We start from the raw sequence: 20609 nt of genomic DNA on the forward strand, positions 1-20609 counted from the left end.
TAGAAATCAGCACTGTAGCTCTATATGATAATCTAGAATGAAAAGATGGTCAATAATTCTCTAAACCATCATTGTACTTTTATTAAGTAATTTTTTTATAACTAAATCCTTTGAAGTTTAGATTAAACTAGAAAGATGTTAAAAGTCTGTGAAGTTTACAAACTATGCCAGTGCAATTTACAGTCATGATCCATATCATGAAAATATTGGCGAAGTGTAATAGAGACCATCTACAGGCACTTTCAATACAGACCGATGCTATATACAACAACCCAGCAAACAACTGTAATTCTTTGAATTAACAAATTACAAGTGAAACTAAATCTTGTCAAATGAATTGTTTTGACCAGCTATCTGTTATTCTATCATCAGCAGCTGTAGATCCAAACCAGCAGAAATAACCAGGAAGTCTTCAGATCTGTCAACTTCAACAATACTAAGAAACTATGATAGCATTGCTAAATTTCAACCCATCTTGTCTATTTCTCAGGTTCAATAAAATTGTATCTTCATGTATAACTTTTATCTAACAATGGCATTGAACAAAACAGCAGTCCATGCCCAACTGAAAATCATAACGCAATCATCAAGTAAACAGGGACGGTCATTGAAGAAGACTATATTCGTATGAACCAAAAGAAAGACTAGCTTCTTAATGCATTAGCTAATTTCCCCAAATCGACATTTGAAGATGTGATTTGCATAATGTGACACAAACATGTAATTGCTCCTAGAATATCAGTTTTATAAAATTTCTTGCTCCTCAATGATTAATTCATCGTGTGGTTATTCAAGGTCATAGGACACAGAATCCATGTTTCCCCAGATATAATGTCATCAAATATCCAATATCATTCTAGGTTTCTGGGAGACAGAAAGTGTAACAGATAAAGAACAAAAGGGACCCAACCAAGTAACAGTGGGTTGATATTACTCGAATTCAGGGTATTTATTCCCTGAAAGGCTATAGCTGAGTTTGAGATAACAAATTATAAAATTTTCAGGTAACAGTTTTTTGTAAGCTCATGGACTCTATCTTAATTTTAGAATGTAAAAGCACAGCATCACCGAGACAGAATTAGGAAGTTCTAAAAAGGCTGCAGTGCTTTTTTCATAGCTTTTAGTAGGAGGAAGCATCAGATTTTCGGAGGAAATAAAATTAGGACTCCAGTTAGTCAGTAACTGATCGTAAATACCTCTAATCAAATGCATAGGGATCATCAGCATAGGGATTAAGAGACCCTTCTGAAAACAAATCACCTATATTTGAAGGATTAGTATGTCCTCCTCCTTTGATGCTCTGCATTAATGATATGTAAAAGGAAAGATCATATATTACTAAAGCATACCATAACATGTCGCCATAAACAAAAGTAAGTACAAGGATCATTATCCCATCAATTTGTTTTATATTCTTTTAGAAACAAAAGCGGGAAAATAAACTTTGAGCACAAACCCTTCGTCCTTTGGCTTTTAATTATACTATATCAGTTGAATTTGATAAACTAACTCCATATATATTGCAGAAAAGCAATTGGACCTAGAGAAGCAAAAGATTCTTATGGAACTAATTACAAATCTAGCCATTTACTGAGAAAAGATAAATATTTTCAACATTAGGCAATCACCATGGAAAAGACTGAAAATTAAATAATACAAACTAAAGTAAATATAAAAAAACAAAACTTTAAACTAATAAGATCATATTAGCTCTTAGCATTATCAAGTCTGGTATCATCATGAAGATAAAGTGAATGTATGAATGTGGTTTTGTAAAAATTAATTGTGGTTAAATTGAGTTTGAAATAACTTAGTTTTGTTTGTATAACAACGTGTATTAGAAGACCAATTTTAGCGAATAATATTCTTTAAGTACTTTAACTAAAAATTGATTTTGAATATGTACTTACCAAAATGGATTCAAAAGATCACGTATAAATTCAAATATAGTTAGCTACTTCGACACATACATTAAAAAAAAATTATTAAAATAAACATAAAATAAATTCACAATATTTTAAAAAACTAAATGAGTAAGTTATCAGTAAAGAGATTCTTTTCAACCACTCCAAGAAATGCTTCTCCACAAGCTACCCAATAGAGTTTTAGTTTTTTTTAACCACGCCAATAAAAAGTGAAGGACGAAAGATAAGGGATATATCATATATGTAGATATCACTTCCTCCGCATAGAATGATTTTTGGCCAGCAATCAAAGGTTAAAACATAAAAGAAAGGTTCAAAAGATACTACAGCAAGAATGCGACCACCTACGAAAGGGAGCGCCAAGAAGAGACCGGTAAGCAAAAAGTAGATGAGGAGAGGAGTGAAAATTAGAGAAAATGAAACCATCAGAAAGGTAAATATGACATGAAGCTAGAACACTCTCCCTGCTGCTTAAACCCGAACATGGCTTTTATCAAGTGATGAAAAATCACAAATTTGGGTCAAACACGCTTTGTCTAAATGAAGGAAATTCACCATGAGCTTACTACAAAACCAAATATGTAATAAAATGTTCAAGTTTGATAACTCCGCTCCTTGATATTTTAAAGAAATAATGCTAAGTGCAAGCTATGCATGACATATTAATAAAAAGGAAGTTTCATCTGAGTTGGTTACCTTAACAACACTTCCAGGAGTATTTACTTTTGGTGTATTTATCTTTCGATTTCTAGGATCCTGACAATAACGAGAGATTTCATATTACCAGAAATGTAAGAAGTTCGCACTCCGATGCCATGAGATCTGGTGTGTTAGTATTAAGTTCATGCGTGTAGTCATATTCACACACACACACACATATATATATATATGGTTAATAGCATTTAGAGAAAAACTAATACATGCCTCAAACATAACAGTACTTCTTGTTTTCCTTTTCTTTGTGATTGTTCTTCCATTAGAAGTCTCAACTTCATATTCATGGCGAGTTACCTGTTAATTCAGTTAAGTAGCCAGGGTAATTGCCAAATATCATAAGTTATTTACTTCTACTATCTTTCGAGGTCACGAATTAAGATCCCTAAAATAATAATCTTTTGCGTTGTAATTGCTGCAATATAAGCCTCCTCTTGGCCGTTAATTCATAGTAAAGAAAGTTACCTTTCTATGACGCTTAGGAATGCTCACCGCACTTCCTGTTTTAATATTGTCCACTTTTGTCAACAACTTTGGCACTGGTGTTTGTGTTGCTTCAAAGTAAGGAGAGTCCTGTGAAAAGAGATGAAAGACCAAGGATATTAAGTTACTTAGTGAGAACATAACAATAACCTGTTACGAAGGAAGGAAAAAGTAAAATTTCTTTTTCTAGAATTTCGATCTTACTACATCACGCTGCAGATTGCTTTTGCCTCCACAAGAACTCCTTCTCTTAATTGATGAAATGGAGTAATCCTATCATGTAAAAAGCATTTTGCTAACTTTAAGAGTTCAACTGAAATTCATTACAAATGTTGATTACATTCACTAGGCTAACCTATTCTAACGTATTCTAACACTTATCATCATATTCATACGTTCATGACATTTTTCGCGAACAGGAGTTGCTTAAGTATCTTAGTCACTCATAAACTAACTTTCAGGAGAACTTTTAGTACATACGATATCAGAATAAAAATAAATAAATTGCAATTGGAATAACCTTATACTTACGAAACCGCTAAACAGTAAGTATATTGATACTTTCCATAACGTTCATCTTTAAGAGAGTCAGGAGCTTGAAATGACACATGATTTCAGTAAAATATACGAAATCACAACCAAACCAATGCCTATAATCTAAAATCAACCACACATTATTTCTGCTATACCTAAATCAAGCCTTCAGGGCTCTGTCTTCTCTTCCCTTTGTGAAGTGCAAAATCATCAATAAAATCTTTTTAACTTCAATTTTAAAACAGCTATCCTACGAGGAACTGCGCATAAATCTATATAAAAGCATGTCAGTAAGAGTCAGTACAAATTAGTTATGCTTTCTGTAACAAGATTATGCCTATTCTATAAGTGGTCATATTATCATGAAGAAAATGTATGTGAACCAGTGGATGTTTATTTGCAACAACCTGCGCTGCATTTAAGTTCACAGTTCACATGCTTGGGTTAAAAGAATATTAAAGAAGAAATTTTAGGTTAAAATGTTATACCAGCTACGTCTTCTAAGTTTCCCAATTATGCTACTGAAGGAAATCTAATGCTAAACCAATGGTACCCAAAAATATGGCATCTATTTGGACGGGACACAGACAAGACTGAAACACAACACAACCTGTTTTGAATTCACTTCTTGGTCCTCTTTGGGTTTGTCACTCATCACTTTCCACTGCAACTGCAACAAAGCCCTTTGTCTGTCTTCCTACAATATACCCCAAATAATATTAATAAAATAATGGGATGAAATAAATTTATTGTATCAGATATTCCATACTTTGGATTTTTGAACATGCAGCTCCTCTTCCAGCTTACGACATTCATCTTCAAGTTCACATCTCAATGCTTTAATTTGAGCTTCATGATCATTCCTCATAAAGATTGTTTTCTACATTAAAGTATCAATAGGTGAAGAATTTTGTACACAAATCTTGGCTCTGTCAAACGTGTGAGGGTGTGTGGCACCTCTCGCAGTTCATTTTCAGCTTGCAGTTGGGCACGCTTTAGCTGTTCATTGTGTTCAGCTATGAGGCTTAGTTGCTTCTTGTCATGCTCCTGCTGCATTTGATTAACCTGTAAATTGAGCAGCAAAACAAGTGACTGATTGCCTGAAATTTTTTCAACTTTAAATTAATCAAATTTCATATAAAAAAAGTGAAGTAATGATGCAATAACACTCCCACAACTCACAAGAGATACATACCCGTTTAAAGAAAGGTATAAGTCTATAATAGTCAAAAACTAACTTTAATGTACTTAGACCACTATAAATTATTACTAGAAAAACTTGATACCTTTACATAACAGATTTCATGTTACTGTCATTACTATCATGGACCAATTATTTAAAAAGCAATGTTCTTAGGTGAAGATACATGAATGATTTTGTTTTGAGTGAATATCCAAATTGGTCATCCAAAGTTGTCCCATTAGTCTTTGGAAGTAAGAAAGAAATTAAAAAAATGTCCTTATGTTGTATCACTTTAGTTCCTAAATTTAAAATATTTTTACTATAGTCCTTGAAAATTTTGTTAAATTATCATTTGAGTCACGAATTTTTGAAATTCGCCTCATAATTTCCTAGATCAATTTAAGTATTCATTCACCTATTGTATTTTATATATTTCACATTCCCCTGTGCATGAGCTGTTTGGCCTTGAAGTGTGGATAATGCCCGACTCCTCCTATGACTGTGGATTATTGCCAAAATTTTTAGAATATTAAGTTACCTAATAAACCATCTTTAGGGACTCACCTTTTAGTAAGGCTGGCCATAGATTGGATTTTTCAAAATCCAATCTAGATCCAATAAAATAGATTGGATCTATGATCCAGATCTATTTTAACTAGACCAACTAGATTTGGATTTTTCTGAATCCATTTTTATTTGGACTAAATCTATATTGAATCCACTTTGTCAAATAGATTAAACTAGTGAGATCGATCTAATATAACTTACTACTAGGTCTATTAGACAAAGGTCGGGGGACTCGGCCCAACATGGGCTGGACTGAGTTGGTTAGACTTGACCCTAGGTTGACTCATGTCAACTTGAGTCTGGGTTGTTTCACATAAACATCAAAGAAAGCTAACTTAGGCCAACCTGAGGCCGGACTAACTTGAGTTGAATTAGGCCAATGTCAACTCATTCGACTAGACTAGACCCTAGGCCTAGGATGACTCGACTAAACCCTAATTCTAGGATTACTTAGCTAATCCTTGGGTCAAGGATTACTTAGCTAATCCTTGGGTCAAGGATTACTCTGCTCAACCCTTCGCCTCAGGCTTATTTGCCTAGACCTTTGGCCTAGATTAACTCATCTCCAACTTCAACCTAGGTGGACTCGTCTCGACCATCAGCCGGTGTCAACTCGTCTTAATCTTCAGCGAGGCCGATTTGTCTTGACCTTAGACTTGAGAAGAGTCGTCTCAACCTCCAACAGAGAATGATTTGTCCTGACTTTTGACCTAAGAAGACTCATCTCAACCTCAGGCCCATCACGGCTAAGCTCGACCACAACTTCTAACCCCTGTGAAGGCTAAGCTACACAAGACTTGTGGCCCGAGCCAGCTCATCTCAACTTCCATCTCAAGCTGGCTAGGCTTGGCCTTCAATTTGAGCCAGCTTAACCTCCACCCTAGGCCGGCTCGGTTGGACCTCCTATTTGGTCGGCCCGGCCCAGCCTTGCTAGACCTCTGGCTTAGCTCAACCTAGTTGGAACTTTGGCCCGACCCAAACCCGTTTCGACCTCTTGGTCGGGCCAATCCATCTCCGCTTAACCTCCAACCCTAGCACTCTCAGGTCGACCTTTGGTCCCGCCCTAGTTGACTTTATAGTTTGTCAATGGCCTACTTGACTTGACCATTTGATCAGGGTTGACCTACATTTCTCGATCTTCAGACCAGGCTGACTCTACTCTGACTCAAATCATGCCAACTTGGTGCGGCTTTCATCCCTAGGCCGATAAGGCTCGACCTTCGTCTTGGGCTGACTTAGCTCAACGTTCAACTCGAACCGACTCTGCTTGACCTTAGACTAGGGCCTACCTGGTTCGACTTGGTCTTGAACCACCTTGGCTCGACTTGACGCACTTTGATTTTGGATTTTCAAAATCTAAAACATGATCCAATCTAAATCTGATCCAAATCCAATTAACTTAATGAGATTTAAAATCCAAAAATGTGGATTTGAATTTGGGACAAATCCATTTAAATGTAGTTAAAACAATATAGATTTTAGATTATTATAGATTGGATCTCAAAATTTGGAATTTTTTTACCCACCTTTACCTTTTAGTTTTGTGACATGAATGATAGTCTTCTCTTTTCCATATGACTTAGAGTAAGTATGGTTGGTGTGACCAAATTTCTTACAATGAGAGGATTAACAATCTTCCTTAACTTTTGAGTTGAATTTCATGTTCCCCATGTTTAAGGGCTAGGTTTGGAAGCCTTTCCCGAGAACAAGGCAATTTCATCCGTGGAGAACTTATTCATCATGACCATTTAACAAGTTTCCACTCCCCGAACAATGTTGAGAAGAAGTTTTCTTTCCAAGGATTTGTGTTCTAATGTGGTCATATTTAACATTAAAACCTAATAAGAACTTAAATGTCTAGGATAGTTAGACAAACTAAGCAAGAGCGACAACATCTATGTTATTATCAAACTTCAAATTTTGATACTAGTAAGGGTTTAAAAGCAGGTCCGACCTTATAGGTCGGCCCGCCAGCCCAACTAGAAAATCGCAAGGCAGGTTAGACGATAGAATCCACGAACCCGCTCCAACCCGACCCGACGCAACTAGCAGTCTGATGGGTTCAAAAGGCGGGTTAATTAAGCGGACCAACCCACAACCCGTTGGACATAAGTAAAAATGCATTAAGTTAGGATCACTTCACTTGGCCAGTTCAAAGTTCGTGTTCACGTCTCGTTTATTAGTCAAACACCACAACTATTTGTCTTCTCTTTGCGAGAGTGCGGCCCACCACACCAGAGAGAGCTTCAAATACCACAGTTCATCATCTTCTCTCATCAAACACCACAGCTATTCCTCTTCTCTTCTTCTCTTGTACAACGTTGATTTTTGTTGTTATTCTCTTCGCCAACATTCAACAATGCTGGTCCTCTTGTCTTCGTCGACGTTGAACGCGTTCATGAGCACATTCAGCAGCGGCTACAGCTCACGTAGTAGAGAGTGGTTCGTTCATTTGTCATCAATTAGCACCAATTTCTTCATTTGGATTTCCCCTAGTTCTTTGATTAGCCCTAAACTCCTAATTCATTTTTTATTCTGAGTATTAACGAAACATTGGCCATAATTTCTTCACTTTGTTTGCTAATTTGCAGTAGAAGGTATCAATTTGCTATTGTCTGATCGAGTGTGTACTGATTCGTGGATGTTCTATTCATTTTGTGCATATGACAATGAAAGTGCAAGTATGTTAATAATTAAACCTTTATATGATCAGTTTGATTGAGTTGTGTATCCTTGATCTATGTATACTTGATCTATGTGTGGAGGTTTTGTGTATCCTTGATCTATTTGATTGAGTTACGGCCTTTATATGTTATGTTGGATGGTTGATATGAGTTGTGAAGCCTTGCATATGTTTGTTTGATTGAACTGTTTGTGTAGCCTTTATCTATTATTTAGGGTTGTCATTGGAAGCTTATTCATGACCAAGAGTTTATTGACATGCACACTGCCAATGCCTTGCAATGTAGTTTTTATGTCTTTTTGTGTATGTTTTATTATGCCTTTCAGATGTAGAATTTCCAGTTTTATTCTATTCAATTGGTTGATTTGTTGAAATGGTTGCTAAAACTATTTTAAATTATTGGTTCATCAGTATAGAACTGAACATTATACCTATGTTAGGTATAGACGTAGAGTAATAGAGAAAACAACGGAAATAAAAGTATCTACTGTCATATTGAATATTCCCAAATTCAATCAATGAAAAATAACCGAAAACTACAGAGAATATACGTCTCTCTCTTCTCAAAAGTCCCTAAGCGAAAAATCCCTCCCTCTGTAATTCCCTCTCCCCCAACTTTATTCCCTCTCTCCTCTAACGAAACGGTACCCACACTCTTTCACACCTACCACGTCAGCCCTTCTATTAGTACAAAATCATGGACGTGCACCTGTGGGTTCGCAAGTAATGGGCTTCCACTTCTTCCTCTCATAAACGTGGTGGATTTTCCTACTTTGCTCTTCCACTCCTTTTCCTTCATTTGTATCAACACCTACCCCTCGAAGATTCACCTTGTCCTCAAGGTGAAGTTCACCTTGTTCAGAGGTTCCCTTGAATTTTCACAAGTTCGTAGACTCTCCCACTGCACTAACACTTCCAATGCAAGGCTGAGAGGGTCTCTTTCCTTTGAATTTGAGCGCATATTGGCTTGACAGTACAACACATATCCTTCTCCTTGATTGGTAAAAGCTTTCACCATTGCCTTCCAAGAGGCTTGAGATTTGCATTGTGAAGGATCCCCTCCCTCTCATACTTTTCTTCTCACCTTTATCTCCCCAACTCAGAATCAAGTTTTTGAAATTTGCCTTGACATTCCCCAAGCTAGCCAACCAATCCATCCCTAACACCAAATTTGTCCCTCCTAACTCCATGATGAAAAAATGTTGCACAATAGGGATCCTATGCACTTCAACTTCCAAGTATATTCTCTGATCCTTCCTTTTGTCTCCATTTCCTACTCCCACCTCATAATCTTACGTGTCATGTACATTTAAGTTGAGCTACATAACCAATTCCTTGGAAATGAAATTAGCCGAAGCACCACAATTCACCAATATTTACACCTTTTTTCCTTAATCATACCTTCCACCTTGAAAGATCTATTAGAAGTTAATCCTTCTTTGCTTTGTAATGAATCTGCAATACTTTGTTGGTCATAGGCTCTACTTTATCTTCCTCTTCTTCACTACTTCCCGACGCTTCCTCTTGTGATCCTTCAATGAGTACAAATTGATAGTGTTTCAATTTGCAAACTTGATTGCAACCCCATGTTTCTCCACATTTACAACAGAGCCCCTTACTACTTCGTTCTCTCAATTCCGCTTGAGAAAGTTTCCCTTCACTCAAGAGTTTCTTCTCCCCCTGATCAGCTTCATTCATCTTGCTGCTCGTTTCCTCCTTATTTCCTCCTCCCTCTCCCACCTAGTGAAATTGCAAGTATGCCCTCCCATGGTCTTCTCCAACAATTTCTTTTCTAAATTCATTAGTCCCGCTTTGCGTATAGCAACATTCTTCTCTTCCAGCAACAGGGCCCTATCCATCAACCCCTCAAGAGACCCAGTCGTAAATAACTTCAATTGTTGCTCCATTGCACAACCAATCATTACCATGCACTTTCAGAACATTGCTCTGAATACCAATTGTTATGTATAGACGTAGAGTAATAGAGAAAACAATGGAAATAAAAGTATTTATTGTCGTATTGAATATTTCCAAATTCAATCAATGAAGAAAGACCCAAAACCAAAGAGTAGTTATGTCTCTCTATTCCCAAAAGTCCGTAAGCCAAAAATCCCTCCTCCCTCTGTAATTCCCTATCTCCTCTAAAGAAACTATCCATAGGGTACATGACCAAATGCCACAAATGAAAATTGCAAACACAAGAAGAAACATAGCGGCCCAAGCACAAAGTGCGCACCATGCATCAAAGCACTCTGTCTATGCGTCACCACGCTCCTCAAGACTGGGGGGCTGATGTCCCAATCATACCATCAACCAGCACAAATGCACATAATATACAGTACAAACCTGCCAAGGACTGCATACTCTAAGTTATAAACCATACACGGCCACCATCAACTCCTTAGGCCGCATGCCTCGTGCCAAAACCTCCCAGGGCGCAGAACCAGCAGCCCACAGCCAGCGGCCACCTAAGGTAACTAAGCGGCAAAAGGTAGCCAACCATTCAGATCCACGAGGCCGGGTACCGAGTTCCGCATACTAGGAACACCCTCCAAGGCCTCCCAGAGCGCAGAACTAGCAGCCCACAGCCAGCGGCCACTTAAAGTAACTAAGCGGCACCAGGTAGCCAACCCTTCAGATCCATATGGCCGGGTACCGGGTCCCGCATACTAGAAGACACCTTTCAAGGTACGCAGCACTCCACACTCATAACCAACAACCGTCCACTAATAACCCTAGAGGGGCTTATTGGTACTTTCACCCATGGCCATGGATCTAGAAGTAGGTAAAGAGGTATTTGGGCCTCCAAAGCCCATTACAGATAGGACCCACAGGTAAAAAGGTATATATAGCACGTTATCCTATGCATTGACTACGCATTAATATATTTCCGGAGATTCTGACATAACCAATGCTAACTTAGGCATTGGAGTGTCTTTTGCAGGTCTCCCTGTGCCGTCCTCAAAGTTCATCCGAGCAAGAGAAGATTCACCTGCAACCGGATACAAGAGCCCTTCAACAGGTTTGCGGAATACAGTTTGGTCCCAGTAAGAACAGAAACGATACCCTTACTCTTTCACACCTGCCACGTCAACCCTTCTATTAGTACAAAATCATGGACGTACGCCTATGGGTCCCTAAGTGATGGGTTTCCACTTCTTCCTCGCATAAATCTGGTGGATTTTCCTACTTTGCCCCTCCGCTGTTTTTCCTTCATTTGTATCAACCTATAATGGACGATTCAGTTACTAAACCTGGTGGGGATGTCCATGACAAGGACAATAGTTCTAAAGTGAAAGATGAGGTTGAAAATATGGTTGATAAGGAATGTGTTGAAGTGATAAAGAAAAGGAAAAGTCTACAACATCTAACTGCTGACTTTTTACTAAGATTGGCCTTGTATGGAAAAGAGATGGCACAATGTAATGGTTGTAATCAAAAATATATAGTTGGGAGTAAAATGTAGGGTACTTCTTATTTAAAACATCATGTTGACGAATGTAACAAAATTAAGTTTGAAGATGTGAGTCAAATGATGATGGATGTGCAAGAAAAGTTGAAATCCAAAAAAATAGATCAAATGGTATCCCGTGAGTTGTGTGCTAATCTAACTATTCGACAAGGTTTACCGTTTAAATTTGTTGAGTATGAAGAACTTAGAGGTTGGATAACTTATGTGAACCTGGATGCTGCTTGGGTTTCCGGAAATACCATTAAGAGTGATGTTTTGAGAATTTTCATGAGAAAAAAACTTGTTGAAGGAAAAGTTTTTGCCCATTCCATCTAGGATGTGTTTAACTTCTGATTTATGGATATCGTGTACTACAGAGGGTTACATATGTTTGACAGCCTATTATGTTGATTGTAATTGGAAGTTCTGTAGCAAAATTCTAAACTTTTTCCATTTGCCTCCACCTCACACTGGATTTGAGTTGTCTAAGAAGTTAAACGAATTTTTATGTTAGAGGATCTAAGAGTATAATTATAAAATCTAAGCAATGCATTGAGCAAGTAGAGGGTATTGATGCTTCAAGTGCTTTGTCTATAGATGATCCTACAAGGTGCAACTCAGCTTTTTTTATGCTTCAAAGTGCCCTTAAATACCAACGAGTGTTTCGAAGTTTACACCTACTTGTTGAGAATTAGAAGTTTTCTCCATCTCCAACAAAATGGAAAAGAGCAGGAAAAATTTAGTAGTTTCTTGATGCCATTTTATGATATCACAACTTTGATTTCTGTCTCAAGTTATCCTATACATTAAACTTGTACTTTTTACAGGTTTGGAATATCCAAACTCTTCTAATGGGAAGCGCAAAAGATGAAGATGGAGTTATAAGACATATGGCTGAAAGGATGATGGTAAGATTTGATAAATATTGGGAGGAATATAGTGCAGTCCTTGCATTCGTGTTATTTTAGACCCAAGTGTGAAGTTGGAAACATTAGGATATTGTTATAAACCAATTGATCCCCTTTGTTGGGAAGCAAAGTTAGAGAAGTTGAAGGACAAATTGTACAAGCTTTTCTCTCAATATTTTGCAAAGAGTTCAACTTCAAATGATGTAAAGCGCAGTAATATCTCATCATCTTCTGCTTCCACCAAACGCCCACATTTTGATGTAAGTTTTCTAAGCATAGTACAAGCTTTCTAATTTAATTATTGTTTTTGATGTAAAATAAACTATTTTTTTTTCTCGTGTTAGCAAAATGAAACAACGCAAACTTCAAGTTGTTGTTAAAATGGGAAGGAATCAACTAGATGTATATTTGGATGAGCTAACATTAGATCTTGACTACAGAATCAATGGATGTTCTTGGATGGTTGAGTAATAGTAAACGTTTTTCAGAATTGTCATTGATGGCAAGGGATTTGCTAAATATCATGATTACTACAGTTGCATATGAATCTTCATTCAGCATTGGATCAAAAATTCTAAATAAGTATAGAAATCAATTGTTGCCTATGTGTTGAAGCAATTATTTGTACTTCAAGTTATAAGCATGGCTTTTGTGATGGTAATTTGTCTAATTTAAATCCTATTATCTTTTTTCTATTATTAAAACTCAATTTTGATATTATAACTTTTTGTTTCATATACATGTCATATTTTAAAAACATGATGAAGCAGCTGACAAAGATGGAAGATTGGAGGGGACATCGACCTTGGGTGCTTCTAATATTCCGGACATGGGACAACATGGTGAATGAGTTTATTGTTGGTGGATCTCAATTGGATGAATTATAGTTGTAAATTTGAACCTTACTATCTGGCTTTGGACTTCTACATGTGATTTGGTGTATTAACTTTGAACCTTATCTTTTTTTTGGTGATATAACTTTGAACCTTATTTGTGCTTTGGACTTGTAAGTTATGGGATGAATTCTGTTGGAATTACATTACAGGGGAGAACTGTTGTTCTGAGAAATGCAATACTTGTTCAGATGCTTTCTGAGAATTGGTTCTGAGAATTATGTTGGAATTGCATGAGAAGTAGAGTGTATTATGTTATGCAGGTTTTTATGATGTTGACTCATTTTCCAGCCACTGTATCGACAATCTATCACTACATTAGGTGCAATTCTTTAATTTTCTAGCCACCACGGTCAACTACAAAAGTCCAAAAAGTAAAAAGATATTCAAAACTGACGGCCAGCCCGTCCATTGGCGGGTCAGGTTGCCAATCTCAGCCTGCTATCTCTAGACGGACTGGCCCAACCGGATTCATTTTCATCTGACCAAAATTGGGTTGGGCTAAAATGGGTCGGCCAACCCGTTTTATATTTATACACACTAACATTGCCATGTCTAGATGTTAGTCCAATCAAATCCACATATCCTTTCCTTTAATATTCCGGTGTATTTTGCGACACTGAGGACAGTATCTAGGACTAACGATCTTGTTTTCTAACTCCATTTATAGATGTGTTATAGCAAGGAAACGTAATTTCAAGATCTTCCAAATTTGACATGCACATATAATAATTTGAGTCATTGTTGTCCTAAACTTTTCAATATGGTTGAACCTACCTATACCCTTCAATGTGCACCTAATAAATTGAGCCCATTAGAAATAACTTCGACCATCAAAACGATCATCATCAGGCAAATGTGAAAAATAAGCATTACTTAGTGGAATTGTCATACCAAAGAAGTGATTCCTTAAAACCCTTTTCTTTTTAGAGAAAATCATGAACAATGCCCTTTAGAAAGGAGAGATACGAAACCCGAGGCAAAGATTCTTAATAGGGGCAAGTCTATAACAGTCATCTCATGTTAACTCCAGTGAAGGAAGTAGCGCCGTCACCCGCCGAAAATGGGTGGTCTGTCAAACCCACACACACACACAGAAGGGGAACACGCACGCATGTGGACGCGTGGCTGCTGCAATGGCGGCCCAACTCCAGGAGCTGTCAGATCGAAGGAAGGCCAATCTCTTGGTGTGGTTGTCGGTCAAGTTGGTGTCTTTGGGAGTGGCGATGCCAATGACAATACTCGTGAAACACAAACTAGGTGCACTTTAGGCAAACCAGATAAACTAAATAAATAGGTGCACAAAAATAACCCTAAAAAATTAAAATTGCAGCTAAGACGGCAAAGGAAGTACCCCAAGATCAGAAGTCCTAATACCAACTTTAAAAGAATTCAAGTATATGAGAGAAAAGATTTTATTGAATTGAATAAATGAAACAGCACATAAACATCCATATATACCGATTACAAAGAGATCTCTAGTATTTTACAATAGCACACTTGTAACGATTGCAATATCCTTTTGTAACTGAACAACATATTTTCTCCGGACTCAACAATTAGTTTATTTAAAAATTGGATTTTTAACTAATTAGAACATAAACTAATTAAAAATGTAACCCGAATCATACCACTTAGAATCGCATGTAACAGAAAATGCTAGGCCAGATTACTTCTGAGTAACCAATAATTTAAAATTCAACACTTTTCCTATGCTTACCAACAACGTGTGTTCTTCCTGAATGCGCATCAACTGTTGCCTTGATTCCTCGTTGCATTCTGCAAGTTTTTTATCACATCTTTCCTCAATTTCGGCAATAGTGTTGTCTGTCTGAAAGTTAAAATTGGTTAGAAACAAGTTAATTGAAATAACATCTTACAGATGCCAGGATATAATATCAAACCTTGTCTTTTTCCATATTCACAATTTCCATCTTCTCCAATTCATACTTCCTCTTAATGTCATTGATAGCCTGTTCAAATAATCAAGATTTCATGCAAAGTTAGGGCACTATTTGTCCAGAACCAATAGTAGGTAGCCAGCTATATGTACAAGACCTGATCATTTCTCTGAGATATTTCTTTCAAATGCCTTGATAGTTCTAACTGTTTATTCTCTACCATTTGATCATATTGCTTTCTAGCTTCTGAAAGTTTGCTTTCAACAGCAGTCAACAATGATATGTTCTGCAAAGTCATAAAATAAACATAAATAATACACAAAAACCAGTCAGGAACATGCAATTTGCACTATACGTTTGCTCCAAAACCTCTGTGATTTGATCTTGTAGCTTCTTTTCCTGCTCCTTACAATGTAAAACACACTGTTCTTTTTCCTCCAGGGCATTACGAAGCTGGATTAATTCTTGATCAAGAGAATCAGCATGCTTCTCTAGCTTTATTCTCTCCTTTTGCGAAGTATCTATTTCCTCTGATTTCTTCAATATCTCTGCCTGCAGTCTTTCGGTATTTTCTTTGCTTTCAGTCTCTAATGCTGAAACCTTCAGCAGCAAGTCTTGCTGCAAAGCATTAGATACCTCAATAATGAAATCGACAATGTATGTCAATAGGAAATTAACTCAACCAGATTAACTTTCATACCACGTGGTTGTCTGATGATCTAGAACTTTCTAATAGAAGTTCAACTTTCTCTTCTAATTTGGAAATTAATACCTCTGCTTCTTTCTTTTTTGAGATTAAAGTCTCAGTTTCTGACACCAAACTTTGAATTCTCTCTGCAGCTACTCGAGAGTCCTCTGTAAATTGGGCTACAGTAGATTCTTGAACTTTCTGAAGTTCATCCACAGTTTTGCTTAACTCGTAACTTTTCATTTGAGTTGCGTTCTTTTCTAATTCCAAGACTACAAATTTATTATTAAGCTCACTATACTGGAATTGAGCATGTTTTGAGAAAGTTTCTCTCTCCTTCTGAACCAACTGGAAGCAAGAAGCATAGAGTGAATTCATTTCATCGAACTTGCTCAAAAGATTCAGGCTTTCTTTGTCTAAATTTGACAAATCTCCAGCCAAAGACTGAAGTGTTTCTTTAAGGTTTTCAATTACGTGAAGTGACATGTCATGCTTTTCTGCAAGCCCAGCATTCAACAATTGAAGATCACTCTTTTCTTTCTCCAATTTCTCTTGACTGGTTATGTGACGCAAAATTTCATCTTGTTTAACTTTTAACTGAAGATGGACCTCTTCCAAAGTTGAGTTCAAACTCTCTGTAGCCAATCTACTAGATGTTAACATTTCTTCTAAATTCCTTATCATGTTATCTGCAAACAAAGTGAATTTCCATACAACAATTCGAATCAATAGAAACTTAAGATATAGGATATCTAGTCTGTTGAGAATTATAAGGATTTAGCTAGGAAAAGGAAAAAAATTGAAACCTAATAACCTGAAATTGCATGAATTTGATGTGATACAAAAGACAAAGTACTAGCACATGTATAACGTGAGAAGAAAGCTGCTCAATTATCTCGAATGAGACAATCTTCCATTAAAAATCAAATAATGTTATTTTAAACATTCTTATCAATATCTTCTCAGTCAAACAGAAACAGAATTTACTTTTATATCTGCTTTTATCATTTTAGTTTGAAAAGCATAGGAAGGTTCCATCTTGACAGCCTATTAAGATATATAATATAGAAGCTGTTGAGTACACATTTTGCATTAAGTAATTAGTTACTTGTGGCCAGTTGTAGATCCAGAGAAATTCTGATGTAGAGGTTGAAAGTAAATAAACTTTGACCAATAATTATGGATGCAACACAGGATACGTATATGATTATACGACATTGGATATGACATGACTATAATGCAACGTACAAATTGATATCACAATAGACAATTCTTTATTTAAAAAATAAACGACTTATTTTAGACATGATGAATGACAAAAAATGCATTTAAAAATATTCAGAGCACCTATACAGTGTCCAACATGAATATATATCTAAAACTTATCTATCACAATCACAAGATGTCTATTAAGAAGTAAGCTTTACATTATAATCATTAAACTTACAAGAGTGTATTTTCTTCTTTTCTTTTATAAAATACACACTCACAATCACACATTTAGAAAAATTTAAAGGGGCAGTGACTGAGGCCCACCTGCACCCCTCCCATCATCTGCCTATGCCGGTGGTTCACCCACAGTAAGGGCACGCAGGGTTTTAAATCATTCTTACAACCATTTAACATTGTATGGATTTTTCTGTCTCAAATATGTAATGATTTCCATTCTTCAACATCCAATAAATGTGTTACTGCATATAATAGTATACATTATAAATCATTATTCTAGCATCTTTGCTAAAAATCTGTGCAATTCTTACAAAGTGTGTTACTTTGTAATTACAAAGTGTGTTACCTTGTAATGATTTCAATTCTTCAACATACATGAAATGTATTAGTGCATATAATACTCTACATCATAAATCATTATTATAGTATCTTTGTTATAAAACCTGTGCAATTGTTACAAAGTGGTTTGAAGTTGACTGAATCCTTCATAATTGATACAAGGTGAGGATTTCCCCACTTATATACATCACTATTGGGCTTGATACACATATAAGATTATGAATGACCCTTTTAATAGATTTAGGATAGGCTCTGGTACTATCTCACATAATATTTTAGGTATGACTCAACCTTACAAAACTAGCTTCTAAGATAAAGATTGTCCCACTTGTGTATTGCATTTTGGTACGACCTCTAGTCAATGTTGGACTAGGGTTTTTCCTAATAGCAATGACAGAAAGATGAAATGTCTGGCTAATAATCAAACAGCTATTAAGTTCATAATATAAATAAATAGATATAACAAGTCAAACAGAAATAGAAGTCTAGTCTTCATTTTAGTACAAAAATAGAAGTCTAGCCATAGATTTGATCTATACCTCTTATCTTATTACCAGCTGCAAGTGCAATTACCCTTACCTTAAAGAAGCATGCCCAAAAGCTTTTTTATTACCCTGACATACCAACACACCTTGATTTGAAATGTAGTCAAAATGGAAGATTATTACAACTTCTACTAAAAGAGTTGCAATGGAACCTTAGATTAGCTACATAAGTGCCAGTACCATTTCCAAGAAATCAAGACTATTAAAGATGAGAACTAAGTACGAATACCAAATAAGATTAAAGCATAAAACATGCAAACCAGGAAGACAATTTATTGATATTGCAGTATGTGATTTTCCAATTTCAAAATATGACCCAAATTAACACACAACAAACATAAACAGATACAGAAACTGAACTCATGACCCTCGACGACCAAACTAATTTAGTAATGACCAACCTCATCTGAAATTGTTTCAATATAATCCGCCAATCCTACATCCCAAGATATATAACATTAAACATAGCCAGATATATTCTAAACAATTGCAATTTGCAGCATAGTCCTCACCTTTCTCTTCTATAACATTGGCAACTCTGCAATGTTCATCCCTGTGAAATTTCTCCTTTTCTTCTGAAGCAACTTTAAGCTTCTCTAGCTCGTTATCACCTATAATAGGGATAACCATATGTTACCTATGGGAGCATTATGGATATTAAATGTCGGAACATCACAAATACAACATATCAAACCAACCTATGTTTCAATTCAATTCTTTTTACCGAAGCTGTAAATTAAAAAGAACTTACGGGTTCTAATTGTTTCCTGTGCAGAATCTAGCTTCAAAGACAAATCATCCATCTGTTTACTCAAGCTATCAAGAGCTTCTGAACTTGCTGACAGTTTATTTTCCAATGTCTCCTTATCTTTTTCGGCTATATGAGCAAAATAAACCAATAGAACAGTTAAAAGAAAAGTCAAATGAAAAAACAAAACAAAAACAAATAGTAAACAGAGGGAACTTGAATATTCATACCATCCTGAACTAGACCAGCCAACTTATGTAAAGTCTCCGTAAGCTGATCACATAAAGTCTTAGTAGAAGAGAACTTAGACTCCAATCCCTTCCACAATTTCTCATCTTCCTTCTGCTTGACCTTGAGCTTGGCATTTTCGTTTAAAGCATTCTGCAATTTTTCTTCCAATGCACGCAAACACTCCTGCGACTTCTTAAGCTTAGCATTCTGCCGAGAACAGCAACAAAGTAACAACATCTCAATAAAACAACAAATACGAAACCCTAAGCATGATTCACTTTAATTCACGCGCGTGCAATCCTCGCCACACAGCGCAAGCTCATTCACAAAGGAAAGTATCATCATACCGCATTTTCAAGATCAGTCTTCGCCGAAGCTTGCTCTTTCACCAATTTCTCTACACATGAACAAATCGATGAAGCATGGTCACGTTACAATAAGAATTTCCGACATAATCTTCGTTCCCGAATAAGGAGGAAAATATACCGAAAATCACATAATTGAAGTGAAATTGTGTTCAAAACCTGCTGTGAGCTTCAGGTTTGCAAAACTCCCCGATGAAACGGTATCCACAGAAGGACGCGAAGGTAATGGCTTGGAAGCTCCCGAAATGGAACCGTACAACGATTTGAATTGGTCCAGGCTCTTGGAGACTGGGAATGCTAGCTTCTTCTGCATAGCGAAGATCGAAATGGAACCCTAGAAAATGTGAGTGAAGTGTTCAAGCGTTTTTCTTCTCTGCCACACTGCGCTGAAAGAGACGTTTGAGTGTGAAATTAAAATCTAGTTAGGCGCCATGGTGACGCAATATTTATACTCTCGCGTGAGCGGGATTTTTGTTCCCGTAGACCGTTAACTTCCTTTTAGACAGAAACCTTTCTTTTTATTATTTTTACTATATTAAATTAATTATTTTTAATTCATAATTGGTTCTGGAAAACAAAGTATGGAAAGGGGGTCTTTTTTTTTTGTTAATATCAAAAGAGAACATTTTTCCAAAATTACATAAATAAATTAGTTGTATTTAAAAGCACATAAGTTATTAACTTTAATTTAGTGAAATCATGTTTTAAATTAAGAAATTTTATGATAAATAAAACACAATTTCTTAAAAAAAATATTTTTATTTTATAAATAAAAAATATTTAAAATATTTCTATTATTTAAAAAGTTAAAAGTGTGTTTTCAAACATAATTTTCGTTAATATTATAATAAATTTGTGTCATCTTCAATTATTTAAAACATGAAGTTGAAAAAATATATTCAATTACTCATTTCCTATTCAAAAACAAAAGTCAAATACCTACATATTTAACTATGTTAACATAAAATTGTGGTTATATGTATTTATGCTAATCTTAAATCA

General features: G+C 36.0%; 1 protein-coding gene and 1 long non-coding RNA gene across 5 annotated transcripts; one reads left to right on the plus strand and one right to left on the minus strand.

Annotated features, from left to right (window-relative positions):
• Positions 1-117: 117 nt before the first annotated feature.
• LOC114195423 (synaptonemal complex protein 1-like) lies at positions 118-20006 on the minus strand. Of its 2 annotated transcripts, XM_028085896.1 has the most exons (19): positions 19767-20006; positions 19590-19639; positions 19242-19449; positions 19015-19140; positions 18776-18874; positions 15943-16619; positions 15612-15860; positions 15400-15528; positions 15246-15314; positions 15062-15172; positions 4614-4721; positions 4426-4536; positions 4267-4353; positions 3327-3395; positions 3105-3212; positions 2850-2936; positions 2622-2681; positions 1197-1300; positions 119-565 (listed from the first exon to the last, which is right to left on the minus strand). In XM_028085896.1, the coding sequence occupies exons 1-18, from the start codon at positions 19918-19920 to the stop codon at positions 1199-1201; spliced, it is 2604 nt and encodes an 867-aa protein (XP_027941697.1). In that variant the 5' UTR covers positions 19921-20006; the 3' UTR covers positions 119-565; positions 1197-1198. The 2 variants fall into 2 exon arrangements, with proteins under 2 accessions (XP_027941699.1, XP_027941697.1); XM_028085898.1 differs by lacking the exons at positions 19590-19639; positions 19767-20006 and having other exon boundaries at positions 118-565; positions 18776-18900; positions 19242-19256.
• LOC114195424 lies at positions 7540-13581 on the plus strand. 3 transcript variants are annotated; one of them, XR_003606483.1, is made up of 5 exons: positions 7540-7848; positions 7998-8087; positions 11034-11265; positions 12368-12708; positions 13219-13581. It is a non-coding gene; the product is annotated as an uncharacterized LOC114195424 (long non-coding RNA). The 3 variants fall into 3 exon arrangements; XR_003606485.1 differs by having other exon boundaries at positions 11034-11111; XR_003606484.1 differs by lacking the exon at positions 11034-11265.
• Positions 20007-20609: the final 603 nt, after the last annotated feature.

The sequence above is a fragment of the Vigna unguiculata genome, chromosome 8 (genome assembly GCF_004118075.2).
Source record: "Vigna unguiculata cultivar IT97K-499-35 chromosome 8, ASM411807v1, whole genome shotgun sequence".
Taxonomy (NCBI): domain Eukaryota; kingdom Viridiplantae; phylum Streptophyta; class Magnoliopsida; order Fabales; family Fabaceae; genus Vigna; species Vigna unguiculata.